General features: G+C 42.5%; 1 protein-coding gene across 5 annotated transcripts in view; it reads left to right on the forward strand.

Annotated features, from left to right (window-relative positions):
- Positions 1 to 19,765, forward strand: part of LOC121544787 (rho-associated protein kinase 2) — a 51,526-nt gene that overhangs the window by 16,137 nt on the left and 15,624 nt on the right. For all 5 annotated transcript variants that reach the window (XR_005996149.1, XM_041854935.1, XM_041854933.2 and 2 more), the window contains exons 2-5: positions 15,937 to 16,018; positions 16,093 to 16,193; positions 16,317 to 16,454; positions 18,778 to 19,038. Coding sequence is in view for 4 of the 5 variants with exons in the window: in XM_041854935.1 (XP_041710869.1) it covers positions 15,937 to 16,018; positions 16,093 to 16,193; positions 16,317 to 16,454; positions 18,778 to 19,038 (582 nt within the window). In the remaining variant the exon portion in view is untranslated. The remainder of the gene's footprint in view (positions 1 to 15,936; positions 16,019 to 16,092; positions 16,194 to 16,316; positions 16,455 to 18,777; positions 19,039 to 19,765) is intronic.

Raw genomic sequence — 19,765 nt, forward strand, 5'->3', positions numbered from 1 at the left:
TGTGGTAAATTCAATTAATTGGACATGATTTGGAAAGGCGCACACACCTGTCTGTATAAGGTCCCACAGTTGACAGTGCATGTCAGAGCAAAAACAAAGCCATGAGGTCGAAGGAATTGTCCGGTGAGCTCCGAGACAGGATTGTGTCGAGGCACAGATCTGGGGAAGGGTACCAACATTTTTTTGCAGCATTGAAGGTCCCCAAGAACACAGTAGCCTCCATCATTCTTAAATGGAAGAAGTTTGGAACCACCTTCCTAGAGCTGACTGCCCGGCCAAACTGAGCATTTGGGGGAGAAGGGCCTTGGTCAGGGATGTGACCAAGAACCCGATGGTCACTCTGACAGAGCTCCAGAGTTCCTCTGTGGTGATGGGAGAACCTTCCAGAAGGACAACCATCTCTGCAGCACTCCACCAATCAGGCCTTTATGGTAGTGGCCAGACGGAAGCCACTCCTCAGTAAAAGGCACATGACAGCCCGCTTGGAGTTTGCCAAAAGGCACCTAAAGGACTCTCAGACCATGAGAAACAGATTCTCTGGCCTGATGAAACCAAGATTGAACTCTTTGGCCTGAATGCCAAGCGTCACGTCTGGAGGAAATCTGGCACCATTCCTACGGTGAAGCATGGTGGTGGCAGCATCATGCTGTGGGGAAGTTTTTCAGCGGCAGGGACTGGGAGACTAGTCAGGATCGAGGGATAGATGAATGGATTAAAGTACAGAGAGATCCTTGATGAAAACCTGCTCCAGAGCACTCAGGACCTTAGACTGGGGAGAAGGTTCACCTTCCAACAGGACAACGACCCTAGGCACACAGCCAAGACAACGCTGGAGTGGCTTCGGGACAAGTCTCTGAATGTCCTTGAGTGGTCCAGTCAGTGGCCGGACTTGAACCTGATCGAACATCTCTGGAGAGACCTGAAAATAGCTGTGCAGCGACGCTCCCCATCCAACCTGACAGAGCTTGAGAGGATCTGCAGAGAAGAATGGGAGAAACTCTCCAAATACAGGTGTGCCAAGCTTGTAGCGTCATACCCAAGAAGACTCGAGGCTGTAATCGCTGCCAAGGTACTTCAACAAAGCACTGAGTAAAGGGTCTGAATACTTTTGCAAAAATGTTAAACCAGTTTTTTGCTTTGTCATTATGGGGTATTTGGTGTTGATTGATGAAAAAACACAATTTAATCAATTTTAGAATAAGGCTGTAATGTAACAAAATGTGGAAAAAGTGAAGGGGTCTGAATACTTTCCGAATACTCTGCTAATATTATCCCAGGGTACACCCTTTTAATTTCAGTAGTGCTCAGCTTAGGCACATTAGACATACTGTATCATAGAAGCTTGAAGCAAAACATCAATGATGGCAGTATTTTCCCCCAGGCCCCAGCCCCACTGATCCCCTTTAGTTGGCAGAGCACCATTGCTGACTGGGTAACTTTTTTCAGTCTCCAGTGTCAGGCAGGAGTTTTACTGACTCCAAAACGGCCCCTCTGGGAGAGCAGCATTAAAGAGAGGGCATTTCTCTAGATAGGCCTAACTACTTGATGCAGTTGCATGAGCCGCCTTTTCGCTGTCCTCAAGGAAATTACCTCATTGAGTAAATAGTTGGAGCTATATATGGGGTTCAAAGTGCCTCTGATTTGCTGCACTTTTCTCTTAATCTAACTGCTCCCCTTCTCTCTCTCTCTCACCGGTTCAAAAGGAATATATGATTTGATTTTCAAAGTCCGATCCACACCAGTAACTTAGATCTGACTGCAGTTTCATTATTCTCAATGTTTGTTTCATTTGTGTGTTGCTGGAGATATGGGCAATTCCAACTTTCAAATTATGGAATTATATAAATTATTAGTCTTCTGTCTCTGTGGAGTGTGCGGAGTCTGGCGAGAGAATAAAAAAAGTATTGACATCAAGTTGAACCCTCATAACATCTCAATGAAAGTGTATTGCACATGTCAAACTCAATCCACGGAGGACCGAGTGTCTGCGGGTGTTTGCTCCACCCTTGTACTTGATTGATGAATTAAGGTCTCAAATTAGTACGGAACCCCCCTCACCTGGTTGTCTAGCTCTTAAAAGCAAAAACTTGCAGACTCTCTGTCCTCCTTGGAATGAGTTTGACACCGCTGGTGTATTGGTTACTCTAGTCCAGGGCTCTCCAACCCTGTTCCTGGAGAGCTATAGTCCTGTAGGCTTTCACTCCAACCCTAATCTAGGGCACCTGAATCTAATAATTAGCTGATTGCTAAACAGGCTTGGTGAGCCCTGCTCTGGTCTATCAAGCTTCTCTCAGGTGCTGTGAGTTTGATTGGCACTTTAAATGTCCATTGGTGGTTTCATCTAGTTCCTGTCAAATCATATACTGTTTGTATGTATTCACTATCACTGCTAGTGCCACTACCTCTGTGTTAGTATTAGTTGCCTGCTTGTTTTGATTATTTATCTCTGTGGGTTAATTTGAATGGAACCACACACACGTGAGAATGGTGGTGTTGATTTCTGGGTCTGTACTTTGTATGGTCTGATTTTGGCATAGGCTGGGATAGGCGGAGTGATTCCATACGAAATCAGGACAGAAAAATACCATGATTTGGGGGATTTTCATAATACATAGATTGGTGCTTAGGATGAAGGATTGTTGACATACACTGCTCAAAAAAATAAAGGGAACACTAAAATAACACATCCTAGATCTGAATGAATGAAATAATCTTATTAAATACTTTTTTCTTTACATAGTTGAATGTGCTGACAACAAAATCACACAAATTATCAATGGAAATCAAATGTATCAACCCATGGAGGTCTGGATTTGGAGTCACACTCAAAATTAAAGTGGAAAACCACACTACAGGCTGATCCAACGTTGATGTAATGTCCTTAAAACAAGTCAAAATGAGGCTCAGTAGTGTGTGTGGCCTCCACGTGCCTGTATGACCTCCCTACAACGCCTGGGCATGCTCCTGATGAGATGGCGGATGGTCTCCTGAGGGATCTCCTCCCAGACCTGGACTAAAGCATCCGCCAACTCCTGGACAGTCTGTGGTGCAACGTGGCGTTGGTGGATGGAGCGAGACATGATGTCCCAGATGTGCTCAATTGGATTCAGGTCTGGGGAACGGGCGAGCCAGTCCATAGCATCAATGCCTTCCTCTTGCAGGAACTGCTGACACACTCCAGCCACATGAGGTCTAGCATTGTCTTGCATTAGGAGGAACCCAGGGCCAACCGCACCAGCATATGGTCTCACAAGGGGTCTGAGGATCTCATCTCGGTACCTAATGGCAGTCAGGCTACCTCTGGCGAGCACATGGAGGGCTGTGCGGCCCCCCAAAGAAATGCCACCCCACACCATGACTGACCCACCGCCAAACCGGTCATGCTGGAGGATGTTGCAGGCAGCAGAACGTTCTCCACGGCATCTCCAGACTCTGTCACGTCTGTCACGTGCTCAGTGTGAACCTGCTTTCATCTGTGAAGAGCACAGGGCGCCAGTGGCGAATTTGCCAATCTTGGTGTTCTCTGGCAAATGCCAAACGTCCTGCACGGTGTTGGGCTGTAAGCACAACCCCCACCTGTGGACGTCGGGCCCTCATACCACCCTCATGGAGTCTGTTTCTGACCGTTTGAGCAGACACATGCACATTTGTGGCCTGCTGGAGGTCATTTTGCAGGGCTCTGGCAGTGCTCCTCCTTGCACAAAGGCGGAGGTAGCGGTCCTGCTGCTGGGTTGTTGCCTTCCTACGGCCTCCTCCACGTCTCCTGATGTACTGGCCTGTCTCCTGGTAGCGCCTCCATGCTCTGGACACTACGCTGACAGACACAGCAAACCTTCTTGCCACAGCTCGCATTGATGTGCCATCCTGGATGAGCTGCACTACCTGAGCCACTTGTGTGGGTTGTAGACTCCGTCTCATGCTACCACTAGAGTGAAGGCACCGCCAGCATTCAAAAGTGACCAAAACATCAGCCAGGAAGCATAGGAACTGAGAAGTGGTCTGTGGTCACCACCTGCAGAACCACTTCTTTATTGGGGGTGTCTTGCTAATTGCCTATAATTTCCACCTGTTGTCTAGTCCATTTGCACAACAGCATGTGAAATGTATTGTCAATCAGTGTTGCTTCCTAAGTGGACAGTTTGATTTCACAGAAGTGTGATTGACTTGGAGTTACATTGTGGTGTTTAAGTGTTCCCTTAATTTTTTTGAGCAGTGTATATTTGACATTTGTATCTGAAAGCATAATTGAGAAATAATTTACCAAAGTTGCCATATTTATTACATTTTGGCTTTACCCAGGCCTCCTTTAAGAATCCATAATGTTTCATCTGTAGGTGCTACAAAGTAACAATTGATGTCATGCTTTACTGCTTTCGCTGTAATATGAGTAGTATTTAGATTTTAAAGTTTTTTTCCCGTTAATGTATTAATATTGAAAAATATAAACCTGAATGTAGAACAACCAAAATGTTTGATTTAGCAAATCTGTCAATATATTGTTTAACATAATATACTCTATGGGCATATCAAAGTTCCAGAGTCGAATCTCTGCTAGTTTTAAAGTTATGGCCCATTTTATACAAAGACATTGGCATATTAGTAGGCAAGACAAACATATTTTCACAATTTCAATAAATCATAGCATGTTTTTTGGCTTATTCAGTAGTTTTTACGTGATTAAGTAAAAATAATGTTCAAAGTATCATTTATATTCCTAAAACATAAGTTGGAAATTATACTGTTGCTGCTTCCTGTTGTCATGGATTTTTGATGTATAGCCCAGTGTCAAAACACTGGTTTTAAATGTTGAAATTCATAATCAATATGCTGAAATAGGTTGTAATAGACCAAAAGATACTCCCTACACATCAGAGGAGGCTGGTGGGAGGAGCTGTAGGAGGATAGGTCATTGTAATTGCTTAAATGGAATGGTATCACGCATTATGGAAACCACATGTTTGACTCCATTCCAGCCATTACAATGAGCCTGTCCTCCTATAGCTCCTACCACCAGCCTCTTCTGCGACATACAGTGGGGAAAAAAAGTATTTAGTCAGCCACCAATTGTGCAAGTTCTCCCACTTAAAAAGATGAGAGAGGCCTGTAATTTTCATCATAGGTACACGTCAACTATGACAGACAAAATGAGAAAAGAAATTCCAGAAAATCACAATGTAGGATTTTTAATGAATTTATTTGCAAATTATGGTGGAAAATAAGTATTTGGTCAATAACAAAAAAGTTTCTCAATACTTTGTTATATATCCTTTGTTGGCAATGACACAGGTCAAACGTTTTCTGTAAGTCTTCACAAGGTTTTCACACACTGTTGCTGGTATTTTGGCCCATTCCTCCATGCAGATCTCCTCTAGAGCAGTGATGTTTTGGGGCTGTCGCTGGGCAACACGGATTTTCAACTCCCTCCAAAGATTTTCTATGGGGTTGAGATCTGGAGACTGGCTAGGCCACTCCAGGACCTTGAAATGCTTCTTACGAAGCCACTCCTTCGTTGCCCGGGCGGTGTGTTTGGGATCATTGTCATGCTGAAAGACCCAGCCACGTTTCATCTTCAATGCCCTTGCTGATGGAAGGAGGTTTTCACTCAAAATCTCACGATACATGGCCCCATTCATTCTTTCCTTTACACGGATCAGTCGTCCTGGTCCCTTTGCAGAAAAAACAGCCCCAAAGCATGATGTTTCCACCCCCATGCTTCACAGTAGGTATGGTGTTCTTTGGATGCAACTCAGCATTCTTTGTACTCCAAACACGACGAGTTGAGTTTTTACCAAAAAGTTATATTTTGGTTTCATCTGACCATATGACATTCTCCCAATCCTCTTCTGGATCATCCAAATGCACTCTAGCAAACTTCAGATGGGCCTGAACATGTACTGGCTTAAGCAGGGGGACACAGCAGGATTTGAGTCCCTGGCGGCGTAGTGTGTTACTGATGGTAGGCTTTGTTACTTTGGTCCCAGCTCTCTGCAGGTCATTCACTAGGTCCCCCCGTGTGGTTCTGGGATTTTTGCTCACCGTTCTTGTGATCATTTTGACCCCCACGGCGTGAGATCTTGCGTGGAGCCCCAGATCGAGGGGAGATTATCAGTGGTGTTGTATGTCTTCCATTTCCTAATAATTGCTCCCACAGTTGATTTCTTCAAACCAAGCTGCTTACCTATTGCAGATTCAGTCTTCCCAGCCTGGTGCAGGTCTACAATTTTGTTTCTGGTGTCCTTTGACAGCTCTTTGGTCTTGGCCATAGTGGAGTTTGGAGTGTGACTGGTTGAGGTTGTGGACAGGTGTATTTTATACTGATAACAAGTTCAAACAGGTGCCATTAATACAGGAAACGAGGGGGAGGACAGAGGAGCCTCTTAAAGAAGAAGTTACAGGTCTGTGAGAGACAGAAATCTTGCTTGTTTGTAGGTGACCAAATACTTATTTTCCACCATAATTTGCAATAAATTCATTAAAAATCCTACAATGTGATTTTCTGGATTTTTTTCCTCAATTTGTCTGTCATAGTTGACGTGTACCTATGATGAAAATTACAGGCATCTCTCATCTTTTTAAGTGGGAGAACTTGCACAATTGGTGGTTGACTAAATACTTTTTTTCCCCACTGTACATGTGTCACACTTGTGTTTAGATTACTTATATTTTGCTAAATTAGTAGCTACCTTATAAACTGCACACACACCCACATTTACCAAGCGGCCACTCTAAACTGGAATTGATTAGCTTGTTCTACTGTAATCAATAGCGCGCACATTAATCACTCATCTCATTGAATAGAAATCAAGGGAACTGGGACAATAACCGCGGAGACGTACCGTTTGCTCTTGTAAAAGACGAACCACAACGAACTTGCGTATACTACATACACTGTACCTATCGATAGATAAGAACCTGTAGTGCCACAATGTTTATGGTAGATGGCCAATACGAAAAAGGAAACGCAACACTTTTTTGACTGGATAATTTCAATGAATCATCACCTCACAGATAGTTCTACATAGTGACGGGTTGTCTTTCATTTGAGTGATAGCTTGACTGTCAAATCTGTGTATTTGTTTGTGGCCAGTGACTTTTCTAAAGAGACCGCCCCGATTTGTCCTTTGAAAATGATCAACTGCTATGGACAGGCACGTATGATAAAATCAACGGTGCCAAACCAAAGATATTTATCTGTTTTTTTAAGAATTCGATTTAGTATCATCTTGATGACTACAGACTTTTATTTTAAGGTGAAAAGGATGTGTAATTCCACTCAATTTATGTGGTGAAAATACAAGCTTGTGTAAGGTAGTAACACAAACTGTCCACATTAGGGAAATTAGCGCAATATTAAATAATAATTTACGGAGTAGCTGCGGTTCTGGATTTTCTGGAACCCAACCTACCATGGCTATTGATACGGAGACTTCTGCGCATGTGTGTGTGATTCTTTTTTTACGTAGCTTCTGCCCACTGCTGCCTGCGTAGCTTCTTCTCAGTGCTCCCACTGCTCCATTGACATGGAGGGGGAAACCTTCATGTTGTACACGAAAGATATGGTCGACATGAACAAACTATGCATTCATGAAATCTTTTCAGGAGGGGTGTTAGGCTACCTGCAGCTTTCATGTTGTACACAAAATACAAATAGTAGGCAGTCTAAAGCAGTAGTTGACAAACGACGTAAGGAATAATAGTGCGCCGGACGACGCAAAACGAAATAATAGTTAGTAGGCCTTGTGTGTGTGGTTAAAACGCAGATAGTTTTTTGCCCCAATACAAAACTCAAGTGGGGAGTTATATTATTTTTACAGGAACTCTGGCTAGTGGCTACGCTATGGCAGCAACTATAAAGATTAGCCTACGTCGGCACACAAAACGCTGATTGTATTTGCTCCAATGCAATGTGTAGGGACTGCATCCTGCTTGTGCAACTGCAATATCCATTACATCAGACAAAGAAGGTTGTATATCCTTCAATAAATATTTTTGGGAATGTTTGTTCAAATCGCCAGTGTTTTTTATTTCAGCTGTTAAGAAATATGAGGCAGAGAGGCTAAATCATCATGGTGCAGAAGAGGGTGAGTAAAGAGAACAGGAGTGTGAGAAGCAGATATGTAGTGTGTAAAAAATAACTCGTGCAGAACGTGATCCGGATCCTTAGCTTTGAGAAAGAGGTTTCCGGAGTGGAGGGAGGGTGCTGGGCAGGAGCAAAAACTCAGTATTTGCAGCCACGGCCAATAATTTAATATGACAAAATAAGGTATGTCAATTTAGGATAATAGTATATGTTGCCCACTCACAAGCTAATGCAACAATTACACCTATTTCTCACTCATTTAACCATTTAGAGTTTTAAAATGTTCTCAAACACAATTTAACTGAACGCTGTAGACTAGAGCCTCCATTGTGTCTGTGCAGCAGCCTGAACGTTTGATGTCCCTAATAGTAGGCAATGTAACCAATCACAGCCCGCCTTTTACTTGTATCATTGCACATTCTGTAAATTTACCAGCAGAGGGCGACCATTTTGAATCCATTTTCACATTCACTCTGTTGGTAATGCTTACAAATTGGATCATATGTCCTAAAGTAGCAGAGATCCCACTCTATACCTTTGAAATGCCTGTAGTGTGTATTATGTTAAACAATATATTGAAACTAAATGTTTTTCCCCCCCAATATTCATGTTTATTTTTCAATATTCATAAATGAATGTACTTTTAAAAATGTACTTTGGAAATCAAAATACTACTCATATTACAGAGCAAGCCGTAAAGCTTCATATGAAACCAATTGTTACTTTGTAGCACCTACAGATGAAACATGATGGATTCTTAAAGGAGGCCTGGGTAAGGCCAAAATGTCAGAAATAGGCCAACTTTTATCAATTATTTCACAATTATGCTTTTAAATACAAATGTCAAATATACACTGTGTACAAAACATTAAGGACACGTTGCTAATATTGCGTTGCCTTTTTTTACCCTCAGAACAGCCTCAATTCGCCGGGGCATGGACTCAAGGTGTCGAAAGCGTTCCACAGGGATGCTGGCCCATGTGGAATCCAATGCTTCCCACAGTTGTGTCAAGTTGGCTGGATGTCCTTTGGGTGGTGGACCATTCTTGAAAAACACAGTTTTGCAGTTCTTGACAAACTGGTGCGCCTGGCACCTACTACCGTACCCCGTTCAAAGGCACTTAAATATTTTGTTTTGCCCTTTCACCCTCTGAATGGCACACATGCACAATCTGTCTCAATTGTCTCAAGGCTTAAAAACCCTTCTATAACCTGTCACCTCCACTTCAAATCAGTGTAGATGAAGGGGATTTAACAAGCGACATCAATAGGAGATCATAGCCTTCACCTGGTCAGTCTATGTCATGGAAAGAGCTGGTGTTCATAATGTTTTGTACACTCAGTGTACAGTATGTCAACAATCCTTTCTCCAAAGGACCATTCTATCTATGGATTCAATTTTGTGAAAATCCCCAAAATCGTGGTATTTTTTTGTCCTGGTTTCGTATGGACACACTCTAGTGCTAACAAGGGGAGGACTTGACTGATTGATAATTATAATGTTTCTGTGGATAGGACACACATTGTTTGAATTGATGTGTTAAATTTGTGTACTTTGTCCAATATTAATGGTAGAGTGTTATCCAGGGGAAGACAAACACAGTGAAGCCGTTGCAAAGCACAGAATTAGAGGCTTTTAACCCAGCAGATTGCTAAAATGAAGTTAAACTTGTTTTTTTTTATACATTTGTTTCCACATTCATATTATCTTTTGACTCTCCTTTCTCTCGTTCTCTCTGTCCTGTCCCCCTCTCTCTTCCTCTTGCTCCTCCTGTCTCCAGTCGTGGGGGAAATCCAGTGTTCGATGGAACTGCTGCTCTGTTCCAGCTGTGCTCTGACTCCTCATGGCTGAATTTCTGTCCAATTTGTCTCTAAATGTGACCGCTCTGCTCGCTAGCTGCACCGGGCGCTATGTGCCAGTGGGGAGAAACACTGCCATATATGGTGGTATGATGGTGGCCAGGGCCAAGTTTAGCAAAACAACCATGCACACCTCCTCTCTTGAGACAGCCTCTCCTCCCCTATTCCTCCTCCTCCATTCTCTCCGTTAGCCACGGAAGTCCCAGCTCCCGTGCAGAATGTAGTCCTAACATTGTGAGAACGTTAGCTAGTTTGCACTGCTGGTCATGCAAATGTAGTGCAAGTGTATGCTGTAATTGTAGGTCAAGGGGCTAAGCTTTACGACTGAAAGTAGTTAGTCTTGGATATTTTTTTTGCCTTGTTTTGGTGTAGCCCTTATAGGGGGCATGAGCAAGGCTTGTGGTATCTGAGGGAGAAGAAGAGAAGGAAAACATTGCGACTAAAAGCACTGAATCCTGTGGGGAGGGGGTGTGTGTGTGTGTTTGGTGCAGTCAGACTTTATTTTTAGGCATGAAGACATGTCAGGGGGATGGTAGGAGAAGGGACTTTGGGGAAGCGTTCCGCCTACTTGTGTACCATTCTATTCATCTACCTTCAGCATCACCACTTCATGACCACCTCCTGGGCAAAGACAGCCTCCCATCAAACGCTGTGCACGCACACGCTCACATACACACACATACACACTTTTCTAAAGTAGTGAGCCATCATCACACCATTTTGTTTATTATTACCTTTAGCCAAATCACCTATGGAAAAATATACTGAACAAAAACGTAAACGCAATATGTAAAGTGTTGGTCCCATGTTTCATAAGCTGAAATAAGAGATCCCATAAGTGTTCCATACGCACAAAAAGCTTATTTCTCTCGAATTGTGTGCACAAATTTGTTTACATCCCTGTTGGTGAGCATTTCTCCTTTGCCAAGATAATCCATCCACCTGACAGGTGTAGCATATCAAGAAGCTAATTAAACAGCATGATCATTACACAGGTGCACCTTGTGCTGGGGACAATAAAAGGCCACTTTTGTCACACAACACAATGTCACAGATGTCTCAAGTTTTGAGGGACCGTGCAATTGACCTGCCAACTGCAGGAATGTCCACCAGAGCTGTTGCCAGAGAATTGAATGTTCATTTCTCGACCAAAAGCCGCCTCAATGTCGTTTTGCCTCATTTGGCAGTAAGTCTAACCGGCCTCACAACCGCAGACCCGTGTAACCACACCTGCCCAGGACCTCCACAACCGGCTTCTTCACCTGCGGGATCGTCTATGACCAACCACCCAGACAGCTGATGAAACTGTGGGTTTGCACAACTGAAGAATTTCTGCACAAACTGTCAGAAACAGTCTCAGGGAAGCTCATCTGCATGCTCATCGTCCTCACCAGGGTCTTGATCTGAATGCAGTTTGTTGTTGTAACCAACTTCAGTGGGCAAATGCTCACCTTCGATGGCCACTGGCACACTGAAGAAGTGTGGTATTCACGGATGAATCCCGGTTTCAACTGTACCGGGCAGATGGCAGAGAGTGTGTATGGTGTCGTGGGCGAGCGGTTTGCTGATGTCAACGTTGTGAACAGAGTGCCCCATGATAGCGGTGGGGTTATGGTATGGGCAGGCATAAGCTACGGACAAAGAACACACTTGCATTTTATCAATGGCAATTTGAATGCAGAGAGATACCGTGACGAGATCCTGAGGCCCATTGTTGTGCCATTCATCCGCCGCCATCACATGATAATGTGCGTCCTCATGTCGCAAGGATCTGTACACAATTCCTGGAAGTTGAAAATGTCCCAGTTCTTCCATGGCATGCATACTCACCAGACATGTCACCCATTGAGCATGTTTAGAATGCTCTGGATCGACGTGTACGACAGCGTGTTCCAGTTCCCGCCAATATCCAGCAACTTCTTACAGCCATTTAAGAGGAGTGGGACAACATTCCACAGGCCACAATCAACAGCCTGATGAATTCTATGCGAAGGAGATGTGCTGCATGAGGCAAGTGGTGGTCACATCAGATACTGACTGGCTTTGTAATCCACACCCCTACCTTTTTGTGAGGTATCTGTGACCAACAGAAGCATATCTGTATTCCCAGTCATGTGAAATCCATAGATTAGGGCCTAATAAATGTATTTCAATTGGCTGATTTCCTTATATGAACTGTAACTCAGTAAAGTCTTTGACATTGTTGCATGTTGTTTCTATTTTTGTTCGGTGTACATAATATACTTGATGAGTAATAAGTCGACAACGTATCTGCTGTTTCATTTCTCTGACGTCAAACACATCTGTTCAAAAACAGAACATATCAGGCAAGCCATCTATCAGCAGTTAGACAAAATACAGACATGGTGCTTGTCTGTTTCCCTCCATGGGTCACGGTATGACATGGGGCCTTGCTATTTATGAGACTATGGCTCTGGCTATTTCAGAGTTATGGGCTCTGCCTTGCATACTCCTCACTCCGCCTAGGCTCCGGCTTCGCTTCTCCCAACAACTATATTTAAACATCTGGAATTTGATCAAACATTTGCTTTCTACTCAAGCCTTTTAAAGTCCAGAGGCTGTTGTTTTCTGTTCCACATGCCTGGAGATGGGATCAGAGAGAGGGAGGAGGGTTTGGGAGATGGAGATGGGGAGGGTCCCTGTCAGATCTGTTGCTATTGCTTTAACTAACGAGAATTGGTTCTCAATTAACATCCTCGACTAAGAAAAGGTTTCATATGAAATAGATCATAATAATAAACTGCATTACTCCATGTCCTAGGTGTGTTCATGTAGTTGAATCAAAATGTATCAGAAAATGAAACTTTTTTTTTTTTTCCCCTCCAATGTTTTATATTTGTGTTGCCAAACTACAACAGGAAAGGCCCAAGGAAATTAATAATAAAATGAACACTTGTGTCTGTGTGTGCGCGTGAGTCCAGTGGTTATTGGGGGCTGGGAGGACTGAAACCTTAGATGGGCATGAGAAGAAAAAAAAAGCCATGATCCAAACATTAAAAACCACACAGAGAATGGGTTAGAAAGAAAAATAGGACCCTAACGTAAACACCTAGCACTTACCTAAATCTTTGTATACGCAAGTAACATACTGAATTTCTTAATTTCCACATATCTTTACAACTCCTAGAGATAGTGACTTGAAAACTACAGAGACACAAATAGATAGACCTATTCCTGAGAGTCAATGATTTTATGAATAGGTATGAACTCTTCAGACAGTGATGCTAAGCCAGGGACACTCTGACCGACTCACTGCTGCTATCTTATCAGTCCTCCCTGATCTGTCTGAACTATATCTGAACTACAGTGAACAAACACTGCTGCTTGGAAGCACACTGCAAATCTGCCATGTATTGGTTGCATGGCAACGTCTTAGAAACATGATTCAGTGGGTGACGCAGTAAGAACAAAGTTGGTGACAGGCCACACAAGTCAATCTCTACTAAAATATAACAATCATTATCAATCCTATAATCTAACAAAATGTATGCACACCAGCTTGTAGAAGAATACAATACGCATGTCAAGCTTGAACACTGTGGTAGGAGGAGCTGAGAGAAAAAAATTATGAAAACTAAGATTCGCACACACTGTATATATATTTTCTGTTGTATTTTTGACTTTGTTTTTTTTACCCCATATGTAACTCTGTGTTGATGTTTTTAAATTGTAGGCTATTGCTTGCTGGTGTGCAGCTGCTACCAACAAACTATTGTGTTATTTTTATTATTTTATTTATTTCACCTTTATTTAACCAGGTAAGCCAGTTGAGAACAAGTTCTCATTTACTACTGCGACCTGGCCAAGATAAAGCAAAGCAGTGCGATTTAAAAACATCAACACAGAGTTACATATGGGGTAAAAAAAAACAAAGTCAAAAATACAACAGAAAATATATATACAGTGTGTGCGAATCTTAGTTTTCATCATTTTTTTCTCTCAGCTCCTCCTACCACAGTGTTCAAGCTTGACATGCGTATTGTATTCTTCTACAAGCTGGTGTGCATACATTTTGTTAGATTATAGGATTGATAATGATTGTTATATTTTAGTAGAGATTGACTTGTGTGGCCTGTCACCAACTTTGTTGGGCGGCAGGTAGCTTAGTGGGTAAGAGCGTTGTGCCAGTAACCGAAAGGTCGCTGGTTCTAATCCCCGAGCCGACTAGGTGAAAAATCTGTCGATGTGCCCTTAAGCAAGGCACTTAACCCTAATTGCTCCTGTAAGTCGCTCTGGATAAGAGCGTCTGCTAAATGACTAAAATGTAAAAATGTAAAATGTTTGTTCTTACTGCGTCACCCACTGAATCATGTTTCTAAGACGTTGCCATGCAACCAATACATGGCAGATTTGCAGTGTGCTTCCAAGCAGCAGTGTTTGTTCACTGTAGTTCAGATATAGTTCAGACAGATCAGGGAGGACTGATAAGATAGCAGCAGTGAGTCGGTCAGAGTGTCCCTGGCTTAGCATCACTGTCTGAAGAGTTCATACCTATTCATAAAATCATTGACTCTCAGGAATAGGTCTATCTATTTGTGTCTCTGTAGTTTTCAAGTCACCATCTCTAGGAGTTGTAAAGATATGTGGAAATTAAGAAATTCAGTATGTTACTTGCGTATACAAAGATTTAGGTAAGTGCTAGGTGTTTACGTTAGGGTCCTATTTTTCTTTCTAACCCATTCTCTGTGTGGTTTTTAATGTTTGGATCATGGCTTTTTTTTTCTTCTCATGCCCATCTAAGGTTTCAGTCCTCCCAGCCCCCAATAACCACTGGACTCACGCGCACACACAGACACACACACACTGGCCCACTGAACACACACGGTCTAGTCTGAAAGAAGGGTTCTGAATCTCCCCGGGTGTAGCCCAAAAACACGCATGGAATGGACATAGACTCAAAGTATTTCCTGTTGCTTTTGCAATAGGGGAGGGGCATGGAAATTATGTGGTAATAATGGAATCTTATGTTTACATTTTAGTCATTTAGCAGACGCTCTTATCCAGAGCGACTTACAGTTAGTGAGTGCATACATTTTCATACTGGCCCCCCGTGGGAATCGAACCCACAACCCTGGCGTTGCAAACGCCATGCTCTACCAACTGAGCTACACGGGACTACAACTATGTTGATGTCAATGAAGTAAATGCAGCTCTTCTTTGTACCTGTAGACTACTTCATAGGCATGCAGCTGCTTTGTGTAATTGCACCTTTTCTTTTTTCAATGAACCCTAAATGAAGTGATTGTGGTAATGACCAATCGCTATTTTACCGTGATGTTTCAAAATAAATGCCAGCTAATACAACTTCTATAGTCCACTATTTTAAAAGTGTAGCCTCACTTTTTTTCTTCTCACAGCCCATTGAGTAGGGATAGCCGGGCTACGTAGAGTTGTCTCTAAAGAGGAAATTACTTGCACACTGAGGGACTGGCTTCATGACACTGACATTATCTTCAGAGTGCTGGGTGGGGTGGACCATGTCCTGTATTGCTGTGCTCTAAGGAAGATGTCAGTGTGGTCGTGAGCGTGTGTGTGTGAGCGTGTCTGTGCATGTGCTATTTCTCCTTAAATAGGAGTTCTGTGTAAGGTACGTCCTTTATTGGGAAGTGGAGTAGAGATTAAACATATGACAGCAAGCTGTACAGTGTACACTGACTTCTGCAAAGTACGGAGAGGGGGGAAACAAACAAACAGACACACATAGGATCAGAGAGGTTATAGTAAGGTTTGTTGTAATGTTATTCTTGGAATGAACTACAAACCGCAACAGATTATCTGTTGGTGTCAGAGAATGACTGTTGACAAATCCACTGCCATACATTGTGTTTTAGGCCTGTTATGTCAATTTCACTTCACTCAATTGAAGTTCTGAAATTTTTTATTAGATCATATTTTATGCCCAATTCCTGAATTACATTTATTGTTTTATGTTGGTTTCTCTTTTCCGATGAACGAGTTTCCTTTCTCTTTTTCAGGATTCTATCAATGCCTTCGTACTAGATCTGGACTACCCTGCCCTACGGAAAAACAAAAACGTAGAAACCTTTTTAAACAGATGTAAGTATATGTTTGATAATAGTCAATGTGAATGTGTGTGTAATGGATGACTGACTCCTCTCTTCTCCATGCAGATGAGAAGGTGATGGGGCACATACGGGAGTTTCAGATGAAGTCTGAGGACTTTGACAGGGTGAAGGTGATCGGCAGAGGGGCGTTTGGCGAGGTTCAGCTGGTGAGATTTCATAGAGATGTTAAGGACCTGCGTATTCACTACACCACTTAGTTTTGACTCTCCCCCTATGTCTTTGTCTTTCCGCCTCTCTTTCTGTCACTTTAATTCCTTTGTTTTCCCCAGGTTCGACACAAAGCCTCTCAGAAGGTGTATGCCATGAAGTTGCTGAGCAAGTTTGAGATGATCAAACGATCTGACTCTGCCTTCTTCTGGGAGGAGAGGGATATTATGGCCTTCGCCAACAGTCCCTGGGTCGTACAAGTAAGACATGACTAGGGCTGTTACGGTGACCGTATTACCGCCACACCGGCGGTCACGAGTCATGAAAGCAGTCAAATTCCACGTGACCGTCTAGTCACAGTAATTGGCCTTCTCCAAGCTCTGATGCTGCTGATGGTCATTAGTAGCCTACCAAACTTGCTAACTGCCTGGGACTCAGCACTCGCATCAATGCAAATGTAATCGAAAATCTAATCAAACACTTCATGAGAGCCCATGTTGCGCAACATTTCTATAGGCTATGCAGTTGTGTGAGAAAACGGAGTGATGGCCTCTATTAAAAAGAGGAGGATCCCATCAGCTTTCTATAGGCTAGGCCTACTATATTTATTTCTCAACTTTCCTAATATTAAGCACATTGCTTCTCCTTACAACAGGAGTATGGCTTACCTGGCTGGCATGAAAATGAACCACAGGTAAAGCGTCCTCCATTCGCTATTTAAGTGCATCGATTACATGTATTTTTTCCCCCTGCCCCTGTTTCAAGACGGGTGCATGATAATGTTCCATTCTAAACCAAACCAAATTTCACACATATCAAGAATAGTCTGATGGGTGACTATTAGCCTATATATTATCACTTGTGAATGATGCCCAGCGTAAGGCAAGAAACAATGCATACCTTTTTTTCTCTCTGCTTTTTCAAATCATAGTCGCACCCCTCATGTAGCCTAGCCTATAAGCCTATATGTTTTGATGAGGTTTGTATCACAACTAAAGTGGCCAAATAACTTCTTAAAATTAAGTACATGAATCCGCTTTACAACGGGTGTAGAGCCTAACTGGCATACATATGCAGCGCGTGAGTTTGATGTTTGGGAAAGATAATTTTCACCATAAAAATGCACCTTTATAATAAAAGCATTACATGCCCAATCGCATTTGCGGTTACTTTTGATAATGGTGTTTTCCTGCTAATGGAACATTCGCACTTATAACCTACTGCCGTGTGCGCATTGCTGCGCTTATAATGTGAACAAATAGCCTAATACTTTATCAACATTTTAAGATAAACGTTCTGATATGTTGCGTCAGCCTTATTGCGTAAAAATGTTTTTTTATGCTAGTTGTTGTAGTAATTTGGGATCTATCGCATCCCACAACTACCCCAGACTATGTTTGGAATATTTATTTCTCGTACAGAATAGGTCGGCTTTTGTACTATGGGCGATAGTAGATTGACATAGGCTAATGCTTTTGCAGTTCGTTAGGCCTACTCATCTTTTTGGCTGACGAAAATACATGTGGACAGTTCTTCCAATATCTTCAATATGCGCCTCGGAATTGGATAAGGACGCACGCAGTTGCGTCCTCGATGTGTCTGTTTTCACTTGTAGCCTGTGAGAAAGACCTGATCACGTGACGGAGAGCCATGTGAGTGAGAGGTGCTTCGGAGCAAGCAGCATGCAGGGAGAAGGGAATTATAATTATTATATTCAGCCACTGGCCGCAAAAGGCATGGAATTTTTTAGGGAGCATTACGACCACACAAAGGAGATGCCGCTGGGAAATTCAAGGCATTGTCAAGTGCTTGACAAATTGTGAATGAGAGACTGAAGTGTGTAAGCCTGCACAAAAAACTAAGCAGAGCTCATGCCTTTCATGCTACTTTTTTCAAATCATCATTAGTCGCATCATGCAGCCTTAGAATGTATTAAAAATCAAAACATATAGCCCAACATTTGTATCACAACTAAAGTTACATAAATAACTCTAAATTAACCACTCAACACAGAATAGCCGCATGTGCGCACTCCCTCAAATCGTTTGGAAAAAATATCATTTTTATTTTATTCAATTGTATTCTTCATACTATAAAATAATGCCATTGAATTCTAAGCAAACCTTGTCTGCTAAATGAACTAGTGTAGCCCACAGCCATATGGCATAGCCAGATCAGTACCTAATATAATATACTACATTTTCTTCATATCATGTTTCTTTAGACCTGTCTAAAATAAATTATGGATTTATTGTGATGGTGTAGGCTATATTACATGGATGTATTATACTTTTTTAAATGTAGATGTTCCAAAGGTCTGCATCAGTGGCTTGTAGGCTATGTGTGGAAGCCAGAAGATGCAAATGTGTTTATGGTAATTAACGGTCAATTACCGTGAGACCGGCAGTTTATTTGCTTGACAATCACCAGCTGATGAAATGTTGTGACCGCCACAGCCCTAGATATGACACGCACTATATAATATGTCTTAAAACGATCTGCACAAACCATATCAAACCAGAATAGTGTGATGTAAGAGAACCCTGTAACTTGTATTGTCTTTGCTTTCCGGTCTGTGTCTAGTTGTGCTGTGCCTTCCAAGACGACCGCTACCTGTACATGGTGATGGAGTACATGCCTGGAGGGGACCTGGTGAACCTCACCAGTACCTACGATGTGCCTGAGAAATGGGCCCGGTTCTACACGGCCGAGGTGGTCATGGCGCTGGATGCCATCCACTCCCTGGGCTTCATCCACCGTGACGTCAAGCCTGACAACATGCTCCTGGACTGCCACGGACACCTCAAACTGGCCGACTTCGGAACCTGCATGAAGATGGACTCGGTAAGGACAATATTTTCATCTTGTTCCAGTTGTGCAGTGTGCTAAAGAGAGCATTACTCCCAATACTTCCAGCGGAATATCTCTAGTGTCTCGCTGTGCTTTAAGTTAACACTCTGATAAGCGCTTATTATATCTTAACTGTATATACAGTTGAAGTCGGAAGTTTACATACACTTAGGTTGGAGTCATTAAAACTAGTTTTTTCAACCACTCCACAAATTTCTTGTTAACAAACTGTAGTTTTGGCAAGTCGGTTAGGACATCTACTTTGTGCATGACACAAGTAATTTTTCCAATAATTGTTTACAGACAGATTATTTCACTTATAATTCACTGTATCACAATTCCAGTGGGTCAGAAGTTTACATACACTAAATTGACTGTGCCTTTAAACAGCTTGGAAAATTCCAGAAAATGATGTCATGGCTTTGACATAATTTGAGTCAATTGGAGGTGTACCTGTGGATGTATTTCAAGGCCTACCTTCAAACTCAGTGCCTCTTTGCTTGACATCATGGGAAAATCAAATGAAATCAGCCAAGACCTCAGGAAAAAAATTGTAGACCTTCACAAGTCTGGTTCATCCTTGGGAGCAATTTCCAATTGCCTGAAGGTACCACATTCATCTGTACAAACAATAGTACGCAAGTATAAACACCATGGGACCACGCAGCCGTCACACCGCTCAGGAAGGAGACGCGTTCTGTCTCCTAGAGATTAACGTACT

Source organism: Coregonus clupeaformis, chromosome 29 (assembly GCF_020615455.1).
Source record: "Coregonus clupeaformis isolate EN_2021a chromosome 29, ASM2061545v1, whole genome shotgun sequence".
Classification (NCBI taxonomy): Eukaryota; Metazoa; Chordata; class Actinopteri; order Salmoniformes; family Salmonidae; genus Coregonus; species Coregonus clupeaformis.